The sequence below is a fragment of the Eucalyptus grandis genome, chromosome 5 (assembly GCF_016545825.1).
Source record: "Eucalyptus grandis isolate ANBG69807.140 chromosome 5, ASM1654582v1, whole genome shotgun sequence".
NCBI lineage: Eukaryota > Viridiplantae > Streptophyta > Magnoliopsida > Myrtales > Myrtaceae > Eucalyptus > Eucalyptus grandis.
The window spans coordinates 27,412,891-27,430,541 of NC_052616.1; the positions used below are offsets into that span (position 1 = coordinate 27,412,891).

The 17,651-nt window shown below is 39.2% G+C and overlaps 2 protein-coding genes and 1 long non-coding RNA gene across 3 annotated transcripts; all 3 read left to right on the plus strand.

Moving 5' to 3' along the window:
• The first annotated feature begins 355 nt into the window (after positions 1-355).
• LOC120293169 lies at positions 356-3,270 on the plus strand. The gene is made up of 3 exons (XR_005550870.1): positions 356-2,384; positions 2,468-2,569; positions 2,921-3,270. It is a non-coding gene; the product is annotated as an uncharacterized LOC120293169 (long non-coding RNA).
• A 6,351-nt stretch (positions 3,271-9,621) lies between these two features.
• On the plus strand, positions 9,622-10,122 carry LOC120293796 (TMV resistance protein N-like). The gene has a single exon (XM_039313549.1). It carries the CDS (start codon positions 9,622-9,624, stop codon positions 10,120-10,122), a length of 501 nt encoding a protein of 166 aa, XP_039169483.1.
• Positions 10,123-11,313: 1,191 nt separating this feature from the next.
• Positions 11,314-15,528, plus strand: LOC120293797 (TMV resistance protein N-like). Its single transcript, XM_039313550.1, has 3 exons — positions 11,314-12,459; positions 12,552-12,840; positions 15,287-15,528. Exons 1-3 carry the CDS (start codon positions 11,314-11,316, stop codon positions 15,526-15,528), a joined length of 1,677 nt encoding a protein of 558 aa, XP_039169484.1.
• The last annotated feature ends 2,123 nt before the right edge of the window (positions 15,529-17,651 follow it).

The window sequence follows — 17,651 nt, forward strand, 5'->3', positions numbered from 1 at the left end:
GAGTATAGGAAGAGATATTGTTTTGCATGTTATTCCAGTTCAGAGCCTGGTTAATGGTATTGCGAAAACTGACAAAAGAAAGGTGGAAATGTATCTAATTCTGGAGTTCTTTCCTTTTTTCCTTTTTTTTTTTTTTTCTTTTTTAAACTGTTTCACATTGGTTGTTCTTTTTTTGGCTGAACCCTTAATGAGGCTCAGAGCTGGTATTATTGTCTTGTGTATAGAACAAAATAAACAATTCATTTGTTTCATGTGTCCCTTCATTTAAATATGAGAATGCTTCCTTGTTGATTGAATATTCTTCAGAAAGCAATAGTTGTTAGAGCAGACCTCTTAGTAGAGTTATTTACATGAGAGTGAATCTAACAAACTTGGGGTAAGAAGTTGGTCTTAGAAATTGTTAACCGCGTGTGAAGTCTAAAAAGCCATCCTTTTCCTTAATGCAAGATTTAAAGGCTCTCTTATTTCTATCTCTTGACTAAGAAAAAGGCTAAGATTTGGATTGGGATTCAATTGCATGGTCACCACATCTTATCTGCATCTTTTCCAGCATATCCATGTCCAAAGGAGATCAAGTCTGAGGGCAACACATTGGTGGGTGATCTGAGGATTCTCATTGACTTTGCCATAGCTAGTATCTGTTTGTACGCACCCTTCTTCTTGTTTTTGGTTTCTTTTTGTATGTTGGCTATTTGGAAACCCTCTCAGGGCAATCACACATGTCGAAAACTTGTGATGCTGAATAGTTCCATATGGTTTTCATCTAAGCAGCTAATACCCCCTACCTTCTTTGGACAGAGTCCTTCCTTGTCTCTTTGTTACTAGCTATATTGTGTAAGAGAACTTAAAATCTGGCCATCTCATTCTCTACTGGTTACCAGTCTCTGCATAAATGGTGAATTCTACCAATACCTTTTACCATCAGCAAAGTTTCCTGCTCATGTGCTATAATAGCCATATCTCTGCAGTGGACAAGAACCTGTGAGATTTGTCGCACACGATTAGTCCTTAGCATCAACTATGGGTCGCCAGGCACTCAGTTCCTCTGCCAAGACCCATCTCTGTCTGTGTCTGTGTCTCTGTCTCTCTCACACGCGCGCACGCAAACACGGACAAACACAAGTACTACTATGTGCTGCCTCCATCTTTCTTTCCACTGAGGTTTACTCCATTAAATAGGCTATGACCGTGCTGACAGTACATAAACAAAGGTGTGGTATTTCTCTCAGTACGAAAATCCAGGATTTGAATTGGTCAATGATTTCAAATTGGGGCACCTCGATGCAACAATTAGTTCACCACTCCATTCCACCACAATGTTATGCTCTTGTTTCCTCTCTTATTTATTTGATATGTATACCTGCATAATGGCTGAAGCAAACTGGCTTATTTGCCATAGCAAAGTGACCTGTGATTGAGGATGCCATTATATGCGTGCACAATGAGCTTTAGTTTCTATTACAGTAAGATTGAATCATGGCCTCAGAACTGGAATTTAAGTTTGAAATTCAAGCTGAACACTTTTCGGTGCATGTATTTTAATTGAGGATACTTAATGGGTATCTGTCAGACTCGTGCTGCTGATGTTGAGGCTTTTCACAAAGTAAACTTGATATCGCGTAACCAGATCATATTTTTTCAATCTGGAGTTTTTTTCTCATTATATCCGCTGGAGTTCTTTGTATTGTCTTAGAATCCACCAATTTTTTCCTTTGCAGTTTCTGTTTTTCATCTGGAATCCTCGACAACCTATCAGTCATCTTTTATATATGATGTCAACTAAATTTTTCTCATAATCTTGTTATGCTAAAAAATATTATCTTAAAAAAATATTCTTGCTCCTCGATGCTCTCTTAGCCGATCATATTATCCCTTTCTATCTTTACAAAGCAAATGGAGGAGAGGCTAGTTTAATTCTTGCCATACTAGGAACTAATTTTGGTACGGTTGACATGATGTGAAATATCCAATTGTCGTTTCTCCTTTGCAAATGCACTTCTGGAAGCAATATTCCTAATAATCTAGGTTAGTGCTTTGAAGAGCCCATGCTGATTTCAATAATGGGGTGGTTTTAGATTTGAACGCCTGAATATCACCAGTAATATTTAGCTAGTTGCTTTGGTGTCTGAAGGTCCGATTAGAAACTGACATGGGGTGGGATTACTGAATTGGGGGGCTTAAGATCTAAGACTATCAAAACTTATATGGCGCAAAAAATAGGCACCAAGCTGACTGGTTTTCATGACTCTTTATTTTGTATACAGGCACTCCTTGCTGATTTTGAAGTCTCTGGAGGCATATATTCTTGAGCTGGCATTGAAGATACTGATTCAGTATGTCTATGGCTGGTAGCAAATGTTATGTTGGAGTATTCATGTGAACAGGTTGTACTCGAGTTTAAGCAATGTCCCTCTCTCTCCAATAATGATGTCAAGTATCTTATTTATTGCATAAATTTATGTTGCAGGCCACAACCCGTCTACGAAAGAACTTAGAAAATGCTAAAGCAAGTTTAGAAGTTCTTGTTGCTGATCTACAATTCTTAAGGGAGCAAATAACAATCACGCAGGTAAGTCAGAATTATTTGGAACTTGGACGTCCTTGTGTTTCAAGCTGTTTACTATGTCAGTTTTGTGTAGGTCCATTAGGGTTGAACTACTGTTGCTTTGAATTTTGTTACCATCGTGAGGCTATAATTTGGGAAGACATGTTAATCGGTGATAAACTGGAGTGTGGTAGGTTTGCACGGATGTGAACTTGAAAAAAATCAATGCTTGTTGTAGTACCATGTTCCTTAGTTTATCATGGCAATTAGGTTGGTGGCCCGGGAAATTCTCTCTTTTTTTTTTTTTTTTTTTTTTTCTTTGGGGGGTTGGGGGAGGATGAAACAGCCCTTGAGAGGTGAATTTTTATTTGGCAGGTTACGAGCAATAATTGGGATGTTCACTAAAGAGAATCCGTCAGGTTGGTGCTCCTGCCAAAGACTCTTAAAGGAATCTTTTCAACTCGAATCATGGTAGCAGAATGTGTACTCCTGGATGAGAGTACAACTTTGATCTCCCCATTTTCAATTAGGTGAATGAATTATGTGTCACTCTGTGATCACAATGGTTATGACCCACTATTGACTGATTTTGGTTAGGTTTAGTTAGAATTACTGCATTACACAAAGCTTGTCATGTAAACGATTTTGATTGAGAACCTCTTGCGCTTGAGTTTTCACTTTCTGTATGCGGTGCGCTAGTTTTGAGTTAATGTTGGGTCCATCTATATTGTGTCGTTTCACCTTGACTATGTCTGTTTAGTAAGAACCAATCTAAATTTGAATTCAGGGAAAAAACATGGGCCTGCCTGAGGTCCCCTGGGGAATACATTTCAGCAAGAGTGTTTTTGGATCAAGTGACTTAGTGCTGTAATTTGGTGGGTCTCTTGTTGTCAGATCTTGGAGACTTCTATTATATTAGAGCAATGCAGGTATAGTCGAAGTCCGTGCCATGACAATATGTATGTGTGTGTCTATATATATATATATTACTAAAATAAACTTTTTGCAGCTTTTAAGTATTTAATGTCAGTACATTACTAAGTCAAATTTTCAATTCGAGCCAATACAGTAGTGCCAAGCTCGAGTTCAACTCCTGTTAGATATTCAATGCTCAAAACTCCCCTTAAATCATGGAGTATTAAATTGTTTGCTCGAGCTTCACCAAAACAGAATCGAGATATTCAAGACCAAGTCGACTCTATATAATCAAATAAAAAAAATGGGCTTGAGCTCAAGCTCAATAACTTCAAATATTATCCTCTACATTTATGTGCTTTGGGTATACTATAATTTTCAGATATTGTGAGTCTCACAAGCAAAGTCTTAGTGAGCTTGATCTTTACTCAATGAAATACTTGTTGTAGCTCCAGTTTAAGCTCGACTTGAAACCAGACCGTTCGATATCAGGTAATTATTAAGTCAAGCTTGATTTAGTCCTAAGTCGGACTCAACTTCAACCCTAGTGCTAGGCCCACAAAGTCTGATACATGTATGAGGACTTTTATGGGCCAAATAGTATTTTCGACATTGAACTCTATGTTATGTGATGTAAGCTCTTCCTTTGTAGGAGGGTCACGCACATCTCTTTGATAAGTTATGAGCTCAAAATGAACGGGAATTTCGGGAGAAGTTAATGGAAAAAAAGTATATGATCAAAATTCAGTGGGGCAATTAAAAGTCACAATGTGATAATATTTTTGTTTCCGTGCATAAAGAATGTATAGTTATTATGCACACCAATAACCACCTGGGGTTTGCTCTAGTGGCCACCCTTTCAATATGGAAGGGGGAGGTGGGAGGTTCGAATCTCCATTTTCTGATGGGTACGAATTAGTTTCAATTGTGGGTTTGGACTCTCACGTCCCTGCAATGAGGCAGTGAAAAAGTCTAAGAGTGAGAGTTAGAATAGGAGTAAAGTAGGACCAACAAAAAAAAAAAAATTATGCACACCAATAATTACTACGATCATTAATATACCAAGATGATGGAATGCAGAAGGCCGTCAATAAATTTGGGAAAATTTGTGTTTTCTCAAACAATCTATTAATGGTACGTCATGCATGACTCTCGAAAGTGATGGCAACCTAGAGCGGCATTCACAATTCACAACTTTTTCACGTCAAAAGAAAAAGATTAGTAAGTGGAATAAAGGCCAGTATCAATTGATCATGCCAATTAGTGCGAATTTGGATCAAATATTAGAAGATTTGCTTTGTTTGGTTTAGCGAAAGCAGAATGTTAGTACCAGCTGAGAAAAGCTAATCTTCCTTAATTTATTGAGCAAAACAAAAGCAATTGGAATCTGCTTTTCTAGCTTAGAAACGAAGGAAGAGATTCCTCCCCAAAAACATAACAAACAAAGAGATTAAAGGGAATCCATTACGTTTCCTTTGTGTTACTGTTCACGCCAGATTTGAGTGGAGCCCAGTGGCCAATGAAAATCATCTCTTCTTTGAATCACACCACTTACATTATCTAATGTTATTATTATTCAATTTTTGTCTAAAAGCAAAAGCACTATGAAAAGCATCACGATGGAAATCCCTTAATTCAGGCAATTATTGAACTGCGTACTTTGAATTAAATACAAATCTGTTGTCAAAAAAGTTGAATGCGATTTAAATTGATTTGTGAGCCTCTTTCGTCTCACTTCTTGTTTCCAAAATTGAGGCGTGCATATGAGAAGCCTAATTTTTCTCTGAAGTTAATCACCAATATCATTAAAAGATTTTACATATATGTTTGCTTATTATTAGAATATCGAAATATAAAAAATGCTATCATCTAATAACTGAAGCTTTCAAAATAATTTGCAATGGTCCCATTTTACATTTATATCTAAAAAATACCATATTGTTAGATCTTAAACTTAGTGCCCACCTTAAAAATGACATAATAACATGTTAGGATATGATACGCACGTTGCGCAATTATTATTCTTCAAATTATCAAATTTATTTCAAAACAAAATTTAGAGTGTTAGATCAAATCTTATTTTTATCTAATAAATTTAGACAGTCTATCAATAGGGTCTTTAAATTTTTGTTATCCATCAAGAAGGACCAGCAAATAATTTAATAGTGCATATCATTTCAATACAATACGTATCATGAATATAATTATTCTTTTGTCTGATCAAGGGTCAACATGTCATGCCACTTAGTGCGAATTTGGATTAAATATAACAAGATGTGCTTTGTTGGGCTTAACAAAAGCAGAATGGAATTCTGGCTCCAGCTGACAAAAGATAATCCTTCTTAATTTAATGAGCAAAACAAAAGCAATTAAAAACAAAACAAAGAAAAAGATTAAAGGGGATCCATTATGCTTCCTTTATGATCAAGCCAAATGTTGGGCAATTTCTATGAGAGATTGCAGTTAACTTCGGTCTATATTTGAAAGAACCTAGAGGAACCGAATGCTTTATCTAAAATCACAAGTGGAGATTCTGGATGCTTTGAAAAATGAAATAATTAAATCGGCATGCAAAACAAAATTCCAAAGCACTAAGTATAAAACTTGTGTGCCATTAAAAGGCCTGAATATCCGATCATTGATGTCTTGACGTAAGTTCAAGGGGGGACTCTTAACATATATTTTAATTGTAAGAGGACTAACATACTTTCAACTACATTAGAAAGCAAGATGAACGTAATATATTTAGATTAAACTCAAATGTACCTAATCACACTACAAAAGTGAAAAAGATGATATGAAAGAGTAAAAGTTCCATACATATTGAGGGTAGGCCTAGTTAGATCAATAGTTTGAGTCCTTTTTCGAACATCAAATCATTCAATCTTGTTCGTTGCAAAACTGAAATGACCATCTCTTTTTGGCTTACAAGGACCCAAGCCTCTCTCTCTCTCTCTCTCTCTCTCTCTCATATATTTCAATTTTCAAGGCAGAGATAAATTATGGTTCATATTCATTGTTCTGCTAACATGTTAAATCTGCATTGAAGATTTAGATTGGTCTAGTCTTTAAAGGCCTTTCAGCATGTTCTCTCTTCCTTTCTTTTCACTTTCCCTTTATTAGAGATATGCAATGTGATTCGCACCTTCCAATCAGAAATGGTTGAGCTAGTTATTGCGCAACCCAATAATGGTTTGATCCATTTTAAGGATAGCTACCTAATTAATTGGTACGTGGCTTCATCAAGAATTTCAAATAACAGGATCCACATATTTCAATACGATTGCATAGACTTTTTGTACCGCTTATGTAATGGATGAAGTTAATTGCATCACAGATTTAATGTGAGAATTGTGGATTTTGTTGTCTTCTATGTAAAAACATGCAACCTTTTCGAGTGTGTAATATATTCATGCTTCATTTGATCAATGCAAGCATCATCAAAGAGCACATACAAAGAAATTAATCCCATTTTCCCGCATTTTATGCATTCTTACCTTAAAAGCCTACGTTTATTTCCGGGGTACACACATTCCTGATGAGTGACGACCTAGCCTCACTCAAGCCCATGGCAAGAAGTTAATGGAGAAAAGTATATGATAAAAACTTAATCGGGAAATTAAACCCACAATGAGATAATGTTTTCTTTTCCATGAAAGAAGAATGTCAAACTTGAGTAGGTCTTTAAACTGCTCTATCAGGGCCTCTTGCAAACCTCAGCATCCCCAAACATAAAACACAGAGTGTACTACTGGGTGCAAGGTAGGAAAAATATACAGCTAATTGAGGGTACGAGACATGCAAGCACCAAAATTTTAAAATAAGAAACGCATCCTAACAATCCACCATCACTATAAAGCAAACAGAGACAGGCGCACGAGAACTTGCACACATTTTCTTGATGAGTAATGACCTAGCCTCGCCCGAGCTCTAGGAAAAAATGTTGATGGAGAAACGTATATGATAAAAATTTAAGGGGAAATTAAAGTCACAATGAGTAGGGGTGAGCATGGTCCGAGTTGGGCCGGTTCACCCCCTAACCCTAGGACCAACCCGCACAGTACTAGTCCTCAATTTTTGAGACCGAGGACCGACCCTATTGAACTTGGGACCAATGACCGGACCGACCCAATGGGTTCGGTTAGGTTCTAGGGTCAACCCGGAACTAATCAATAATTTTTTATTTCATTTTTTGTACTCCTTAAAAAAGCAATTGATGATCAAACTGACCCAATGGGTTCGGTCCAGTTTCAAGGTCAACCTAAGACTGATCAATAATTTTTTATTTCATTTTTTGTACTCATTGAAAGGGTAACCGAGGATCGTACCGACCCAATGGGTTTGATGATGAGCGAGGTCAGCTAAGGAAGGTAAGCAGTGAGGGTCAAGTGAGGTGAGCATCGAACATAATGAGCATCGAATGTTGAGCGGGGAGCAACAAGCCAAACGAGCATCAAGCGGTGAGCGGCACGAGTGACCCAAAGCAAGCGAGGTGAGTGTCCGGTGGCGATTTTTTGATTTTGGCAAATTGAAGACTAAGATGACAAATAAAACAGAAGAGAACGAATACTAGGATGCCATAAGGTGCCTTTTTAGACACCGAGAGGACTCCTCATAAAAACATTTTTCTCTTTCATAAATTATGATTATTGACGTCGTAAAAGACATTAAAAACCTGAGTTATTAAAGAACAATGTAAAATTACTTAAACTCCTCACTAAAATACTGTTTAATGTTGTTGATGCCTTTTATTTTAAAATTGTATATATATAAAAAATTATATATATATTCAGGGTTGGTCCGGGTTAGACCAACCCGAAACTCTTAGGACCGAGGATCGACCCGCACAGTACTGGTCCAGGAATTTTAGGACCCAGGACCGGTAGGGTTGGGCCGGTCCAGGTGGTCGGTCCAGGTTGACCCGGACCGATGCTCACCCCTAACAATGAGGCAATATTTTCTTTTCCATGTAAAAAGAATGTCAGCTCTTATGCACACTAATAATTCCTACATCATTAATATAGGAAAAATACAAAAAAAAAAAAATCTTAAATATATTGTAATTGCGCCAATCCAGGTTGCAAACCGTTCAATTGTGTCAATTTCTTCATAAACCTTTTCGCATTTTGTTAATTGAGTCAATCCATCTAATTTTAGTTGAAAATCGTTGATATAAACATTGATTGTCTTACGTGATATCGCGGTGCTAATGAAGCCATTCTTAAATAATATTTTAAATAATTTTTATGAATTATATATTTGTTTTTTCTTTTCTTTTTTTATTTCTTTTTTTCCTTTCATTTTAGCCGATGAGAGCCTTCGTGCCCTTGCTCGTGGCTAACAAGGCCATGATGGCCCCGAGCAAGGCCACGTGGCCTCGCCCGTCGTGGGCGAGGCCTTCTTTGTTGGTGAGGGCATTGCTCAGATTTAGGGAGGGCTAATACCACAAAAAAAAGCCCTCAAAATATGCTCATTATGACAAAAATATCGGAATTTTTTCTGTGTCATATAAAACCTTAAACTTGTCCAATGTGACATAAACATCCATAAAATATCCCAAATTTATATCAGTGTGACATGTATACTCTCAAATTCAGTTCCATTCAAAGTATATTTATTACGTATATATTAATTTGGGATTTTTGGTGACACAAAAAAGTTTGGGGTTGTGTTACGACGAGCAAGTTAATGAATTTTTGGTGAGATAAAAAAAATTGAAATATTTATATCACAGTAGATATCATTTTGTGCCATTTGCCTCTAAAAAAATATGAATAGGTATTATCATAAGCGAATTATATATATTTTTAAGTGGAATCAATCGTCCCCACTCCCCTAATCATTGATTCAAGGAGACATGAAAACGTGTGGGGAAAAGTGAAGCAGAGCTCTCTCTCTCTCTCTCTCTGAAGCAGAGCTCTCTCTCTCTCTCTCTCTCTCTCTCTGCGTTTTCCTCTTCGAAGACTTTCATCAATAATTTTGTCAGTCTCAATGGTGTTTCCACTTATAAAGGAAGGCCGCAGGTAACTTCCTGGCAAACGCAGCGAAAGTGAGAGATCTCTCTCCGTTGCTTCGTCAAGTTGTTACAAAGATCAAACTCAGACTTCCCAAGTCACCGGGAGACTCAATTCGGAGATCCATCTCTGCATCGTCCTTCCAGAATGAAGAGAAAGAGGGAGGAAAAAGAGAGGGCGACAGCAGCTTCAACAAGCAGTAGCCGTGATGACGGATTGGGAAGTGGCTACGAGGTGTTCCTGAATTTCAGAGGTCCCGACACCCGTTTAACCATGGCTGATTGTCTCTACAATGGCCTGATTGGTGTAGGGATCCGTGCTTTCAAAGACAACGAAGAGCTCCGATTTGGCGAAGAGATCGAAGGTGGTCTCTTGCAAGCAATCAATGACTCCAGAATTTACATCCCGATATTCTCCAAAGGCTACGCTTCAAGTAAGTGGTGCCTCCGTGAGCTGGCACGCATAGTGGAGCTATCAAGAGGTAACGATGAGAAAGTGATCCTCCCTATATTTTACGACTTGAACGTGGATGATGTCAAGCTTAAGACTAAGTTATATCGGAAGGCCCTTCGGAAGCACAAGAGCAAATATGGGAAAGATTTAGCAAAGAAGTGGAAGAAGGCTTTAAGAGAGGTTTTTCAGAATTAGAGGAAGGAATCTAAAAGATCGCGGGTATTATTTGCTTATCCATTGACTTTATTTTCTTTGTTGAAATTTTCGATTTCTCGTTCCTTTAAAGAATAGTTCTTCGATTTGCTGCTGTCCAACCTTATGCAACATATGGTTGGATTTGACGCAATGAGGGAGCTAGAAATTTTGCTCAGAGAGCGAGGCTTCTTGCACAAATTGACTTTTCACTTTTAATATCAAGTTTTTATAACGATTAAAGTTAAGGCATAGAAACTTAATAAATTAATCTATAATGCCAAAAAACCAAGATATCCATGAAGATCTAAGATGTGATAAAATAGTAAGACCATATACTTGTGAAAAAAAAAAATTAAGTTTCTTAACTTCAATTGCATTGCATACATGAAATGAAGGACTTTTGGTGTAATTTTCCTCGACCCTATGCCTACAATGTTTTCCTGAAAAATTAGATTGAGTTTGATGTTAGATCTTTCTGTTTTTGTTACGTTAAGGAAACATAGGGAAATTATAGCATAGACTTAGTCTATCGCAGTCCATGCGATATCCAAAAACTTACGGCCAGGAGGAAGAAACCGATCCTTGTGGCTTTGGTTTCGGCCTTAGAGAATTTATATGCTTTGCTACTGTTTCCCTTGAAATAATTGGCTAACTACGGCCGCACCACGAAGTTACACAAAAATAACGGAGCTTCTTTATGATGTGTAAAGGTTTAGGGCAATATTATTAAAATTGAAAAGTTTATAACTGAATTGATATTTACACAATAAATACTGATTTCATAATTTTACCATAAAATGGAACAAAGGCCCACAACCTTATTCTAACACAAGCTCACAGCACTAGTTAGTCACAATTTGCCGGAGTGACTTCTAGTCGAAGCCCAATTAGACCCTTGTCACGAAATAACCTTTTCCCATCGTTGACTAAACCAAAGAACCTTGATGGCATTAGCTTTTGACCATGAATAAAGTCCCTCCTCCTCCTCCTCCTCCTCCTCCTCCTCCTCCCTCCTCCTCCTCTCCTCTCTCTCTCTCTCTTTGGTTTTTTTGTTTTCAAATGGCTCACAACTTGAAAGATCGCTTTTCTGTGTTAGTTTCTTTTAAAGCAAATTATTTTGAACTTGATCATAACCTTCCAGTGCCATGTAACGTCTGCAGAGTTTCCATATATATGGTTTTTCAATGTGAGATGATTGCATGTTATGCATGTGGCAGCTTAGATGAACTTAAGATTCTCGTAGTCGAAGAGGTTTCTAGTTTGTTATGGACGAGAAGGACAGATGTGCCTGATCATTTGGTGGGAGTTAAGGGTCGAACGGATGAGATTATGAAGCGGTTAGATCTAGAAGCTTTTGATGTACGGTTTATTGTGATTTATGGTATGGGTGGCATCGGAAAGACGACACTGGCTGAGGCTGTCTTCAGACAAATCTCCCCTCAATTTCAGGGACATTGCTGCTTTCTTAAAGATGTTTGGACTCATGATATAATAAACTTACAAAAGAAATTGTTGTTCGACATTCTCCATTTGAGTTGCACAGGCCTATCCTTCATCAATGAAGGGGCTGATATGATCAAGACAAGATTTCATGACAATAAAGTTCTTATTATTCTTGATGACATCGACAATCGAGACCAAATCATGAGACTTGCCGGCGAGCCCAACTGGTTTGGTGGGGGCAGTAGAATCATCATAACAACTAGGAATGTTGAATTCCTTGTAAATGAATGTGAGGATGACAATGTCCCATCCTCTAATAGTGGACAATTTTCATTCTACAATATGCTGGAGATGGATTCGCATGATGCTCTTCAACTTTTTTGTGAGCGTGCCTTGGGATGTGCCAAGCCTCCGTATGATTACATGGTTATTGCAAATAAGCTAATCAATACACTCAGAGGACTTCCATTGGCTCTCGATGTTGTAGGTTCCACACTCCGCGGAAAATCCCAAAAGACATGGGAAAACACCCTATATAAGTTGAATACTATGATGAGTGAGGATGTAAAGAAGAAGTTGATGATAAGCTATGAAGCATTGGATGCTAAGCAACAACAAATTTATCTTGATATCGCATGTTTCTTCATTGACAAAAATAAAACAATTGCAATCAAATATTGGGACGCAGTCTTTGGGTATCCCACCGAAATCGAAGTCAAGATCCTCACACGTATGTCTCTAATAAAAATCTTGGACAACGATATTTTATGGATGCACGACCAACTTAGAGATCTTGGAAGGGATATTGTCCACCCGGAAAGCTGCAACACACATTTAAGGGGTAGCAGATTGTGGTTACCCAAGGATGCCTTCCATATAGTGCAGAGCAAAAAGGTAATTTTTACCTCTAAATGTTTTCCTTATCCATTCATTAGTATCATCAGTCAAATTGACATGACTCATTGGTTGCTACTATTATCTTCTAGGGAACTGAGAACATAGTAGGGCTCAATCTTGGCACGCTTGAATCTGATGCAACGTACAAATTTAAACGTAAGGAATTTGCGAGTTTGGTCAATCTTAGGTTCCTTCAATTGGACCATGGAAACTTCAAAGGAGACTTTAAAGATCTTTTATCAGAGTTAAGATTGCTCTCTTGGAGCAATTGCCCTTCTGAATTCCAAGCTACCAACTTTGGGTTGAAGAACTTAGTACTTGTCATGCTTTTGGGGAATAACATTACTGAAGATTTGGGAAGGATGGTGTCAAATCATGGTATGATCTCATGACATACTTTTACATTACATTTACTCTTCCTCTTTTTTGAGATTAAACTCAATTGCCTTATAGGTAGCAAAACAGTTGAAAGTCCTACAACTTGAGGATTGTCCATCCCTTAGTAAGACGCCCATGTTCAACACAATCTCACAATTGGAGAGATTGATTCTTAGATGCTCTCAACTAAGAAATATTGACAAGTCCATCGGCAATTTGCAACATCTTGATTACCTAGAAATAATGTGTGAAGCTAAGTGTCACGCCCCGACCCTCAGGCATGCACACATCCCTTACTTTTGGTCGATTTAAAAATGCGATATCCCAGGACTATGTATCGCCGACCCTTTCATTTATATGCACATGCGGAAGCGATTATAAATCCAGACAATAAAGCAATGGGATAGAAAAGCATGCCATATATTTTCCTTACTGAAAATTCACAACTATATCTTTTTACAAGCAAACAAGGTCTGACAAGACAGGATAGGATTTTGGTCCTCATCCAGGTCGTACTCGATGTCATACTCGGGGTCCTCCTCCACGTACTCCTCTTCGGGTTCCTCAACAAGGATCTCCTCATCATATTCATGCTCCTTAGGCTCCTCATCCAGCCCCGAAATGGTTATTCAATAACCACCGAGACCACGTCTCGGCAAGTTCTACCCCCAAGCACCCGATTAGTAAACTAATACACCTTAGGGCCGCCTATGCACAACATGAGTCGAGAGGACTTACCTTGGCCTCAGATTCCACCTGCATATTAGCACAGTTCAAATAGGCACCCAAGCAATCGCAACAGATCAAAACATCAATCAAATCGACCTAGTCGATTACACGCCAACAAGACCACTCACGGTCACTTTCATTCAATCGATCAATTCACAACATAAAAATCAAGGCAATGAATCACATCAAATCACACTCGGGATCGAATCATCGATCAATCGACTTAGTCGATTACACGCCAACAAGACCACTCACGGTCATTCCCAATCAATCAACCAATTCTCAACATCAGATCAAAACAATGATCAATCGACCTAGTCGATTACATGTCATACCAATCATTCTCCACGGAGGAGTATCTAAAAGTTAGGCCACGTGCATTTTCAAGGACGACATTCCAAGTCTCCGAGCCACGTGCCTCGAACCTCGGGCCCACGTGCATTCTCTAAGGTACTCGCTTACCAAAGTGACGCATCAGATCACCGAGCCACGTGCCCTTTTAGATGCCATTCCGAATACTGGACCCACGTGCATTCTCTAAGGTACTCGCTTACCAAAGCGACGCATCGAGATCACCGCCCACGTGTCCTTTTAGATGCCATTCCGAATACCGGACCCACATGCATTCTCTAAGGTACTCGCTTACCAAAGCCGACGCATCGGATCACCGAGCCACGTGTCCTTTTAGATGCCATACTCATCACCGAGCCACGTGCATTCTCCAGACGACATACCGAGTCTCCGAGCCACGTGCATTCTCTCGGCGACCTCTTCGCCAAGGTGACATATTCAACCACGAACTCATGTGCATTCTCCAGGTGATATTCCAATTCACCGAGCCCACGTGCTTTCTTTCAAATGATTACCAATCTACTTTCAATACCGACAACCAATGCCCAACGATTTCTCAATCAAATAATTAAATCAACTCAACAAAGCATTATAAATGCTGAATAACATACTTGGCCATTTACCAATCTACAATTCAATCTCAATCAATTCCAATCAATTTAGGTAAATCCTAAAATATCACAATTTATTCAATTTCATACAACGTGGAGCTCAAATAAATAAACGGACTGCGCCACGACGATCAGCACGAGATTTCAATCGTCGGCCATCAAAATCTTAATTTCCGAAAAATAATTAATTAATTTATTAATTTCGAAAATTAAATAAATAAATACAATAAATTCAATTTAGCAATATAAAACTCAATTAAATAAACGGACTGCGCCATGATCATCAGCATAAAATTCCGGTCACTGGCCATCCCAGTTGAATTTCGAAATAAATAATTAAATAATTAATTTCGAAAATTAATATTTAATTCTAAACATTCAATTAGGCCCGAATCGCCTAATTAACACCCGATAAGGGACGGAAAAATCCTAAGAAGCATCCAATAAATACTACAGGTAATTCTCTATCTAATTACACTAATCACACAACTAATATGCAAAGCAATTAACTAATAATCACTAATCAATTCTAATCTAACAACCTAATTACACTTAATTAACACTAATCAACCTTTAAGTATAATTAGCGCACTAAGAAGGCATTAGTGAGTAAAACTCACTCAAAACGACGGGCTCGACGCGAGGATCGACTTTCCTCAAAGCGGGCCGAGCATCCGGGCTCGGGAAGGCGGCCAAAACGGGCCAAAACCTCACTGTCATACCCATTTTCTGTCTTCTCTGATCGCTGCTGGAAGGGGCGGTTCCGGCGTCAGTTGAGGCGGCCAAGGGCGAGGGGACTCCGGTGAGGCCGGATGGTGGCCGGAGGAGGTCGGGCGGCGGCCGGAGGCGACTGAACGGGACTGAGCAGAGGCGAAACAGAGGCTGGACAGCAGCTCTGGACGTCGACCAAGCCAGGGACGACGCGGCTGAAGGCGGAGACGCGCAGGCGGCGCTTGGCGGCAACTTCAGCTGCGGTTGCTTGCTGCAGCGGCGATGAGACTTGCTGCTTCGGTTTCTATTTTCGTTTCTGTTCGAACCAGAGGGAGGAGCGGGGCGGAGGCGTGCGGACGGCAGCTCGACGGCGAGCTTGGGTGCGTGCGAGCAATTCCAGTGGCTTGCGGCCGTGCGACGACGGCGGCGAGAAGCGGCGACGACAGCTCGGTCTTCGATGGTCTTCGGCTCCCATGGAGTTTTGAAGAAAAAGGAGAAGATGGGGGAGGATCCGTCGACGGAGGAGAGAGGGGAGGAAGAAAAACCTAATTTCTCTTTCTTTTCTCTCACTCTCTCTCTCTCTTAGGTCAGCCACACATGGGCACCACCAGCTGCCCTCCACTCCCAATTCCAAGACAACTTTGCCCCTTCTAGAAGCATTTAGGTAAGCTAAAATATGGGGTATGTGTGGTATACGAATATGCTAGGTTTTCTTTCCATTGAGCCTTAATTCTCTTGAATTAAATCAAATTGACCCTCATTAATTTATTCAACACCTCATCATTCCAATTGGTATTTTTCCTTACCAACGTGAAATTTCACTTGCATCCCAATTTCACAATCCTTGGCTTCAACCGAACAAAAGCGGCCCTATTATCCAGTCGAAATTAGGATCCGAAAATCTGGATATCACACTAAGTCGCTACCAAAGTCCATCGATGGTCTAGAATCTTTGACAGAGTTAAGACTAACATCTTTTAGACTCTCAATGTTGCCTCACTCGATTGGTAATTTAGTGAAGCTGAAGCATCTAATCTTGAAATGCTCGAAACTTCGAAAGCTTCCTGGCTCTATTGGAAAATTGGAGTCACTACTTGAGCTAAATGTCAAATGTTCAAAAATCAGGGAATTGCCTCATTCTATTGAAAATTTTGAAAGGTTAAGAGTTTTATGCATCTTAAGTAGCAATCTAAAAAAGCTACCGGACTCGATTGGGAGGCTCCAATCATTGGTCAATTTAGATTTGTCGTGTTCAAGAATTGGGAGCTTACCTGATTATATTGGAAATCTCAAAACGTTGAAGAAACTAAATCTCAATAATAGCTGTGTAAGTGAACTTCCGAAAACTATAGGAATGTTGGAAAATCTGGAAGAGTTATATGCCAGCACTGTACATCTGGTGGGGAAAATTCCAAGTGAAATTGGAGCACTATCCTCATTGAAAATTCTAACCTTATCCATTGGCCGCTTTAGGATTGCCGACAACCATCAATCAGCTTACAAATCTCCAACAACTTAATTTAAGGCGCTATAATTCAATCCAACAGCTACCGAAGCTTCCCAAGAGCCTAACGTCTTTAGCCCTTTCATCAGATTCGCTGACCACAATCCCCAACTGCTCAAACCTAACCAATTTAGTTGACCTTGAGATAATTGGAAATTCAATGCAAAAAGCCAACATAGAGGGGATCGTGAGACTACCTGCTCTAAGGGAAATGGCCCTGCTCGTTGGAAGAGAGGCCTTCCCTCCAACCGATTTCAGTTCCCTCTCTCAGCTACAACACCTTGAGATAAGTTGTGTTGAGCCCCGATCTCTTATCGGGCTCCCATCCAGCCTTCGACAGTTGCGGTTACAGGATGTCCAGTCACCGATAGATTGGTCAGTCTTTTCCAACTTGGAGAATTTGTCGCACTTGACTATTTGTGGATATTCGTTGGGAGAGATTCGATTCGAGGTGCTTGGAGAGCTACGGAAATTCAATGAATTAGGGATGTTCGACTGTCCATTGCTCAAGACGCTACCCGTTCTGCCTGGCCTGAAGGAGATCCAGCGTTTGTTCCTAGAGCGATTGTATATGTTAACTAAGATTCAGGGTTTGGGAGAATTGAAATCATTGCGGCATTTGTCTATCAAGAATTGCAATTCCATCAAAAGCTTAAATGAATCTGATCTTTCTAATTTACAAAATCTGAAATGTTTGTGGTTCTTTGGATGTGAATCATTGGAGAGGGTGCTGGGTGTGCCAAAATCTTGTCAACTCATGGTCAATGGTTGCCCAAGGTTCAATAGAGATGGATAAGATATGTATCATTTGATTGGCAAAGATAGTTGATGATGGTAAGTCCATAGAACTAGAGTTCGTTTTTGTGTCTGTTTTGTGAGTTTTCCTTGACTAACCTTTCATCTTG

Coding starts and splice junctions, on each gene's coding strand:
- LOC120293796 (XM_039313549.1), top strand. CDS start 9,622: ATGAAGAGAAAGAGGGAGGAAAAAGAGAGGGCGACAGCAGCTTCAACA.
- LOC120293797 (XM_039313550.1), top strand. CDS start 11,314: ATGATTGCATGTTATGCATGTGGCAGCTTAGATGAACTTAAGATTCTC. Junction 12,460..12,551: donor ATATAGTGCAGAGCAAAAAG/GTAATTTTTACC, acceptor ATTATCTTCTAG/GGAACTGAGAACATAGTAGG. Junction 12,841..15,286: donor AAGGATGGTGTCAAATCATG/GTATGATCTCAT, acceptor CGCTGCTGGAAG/GGGCGGTTCCGGCGTCAGTT.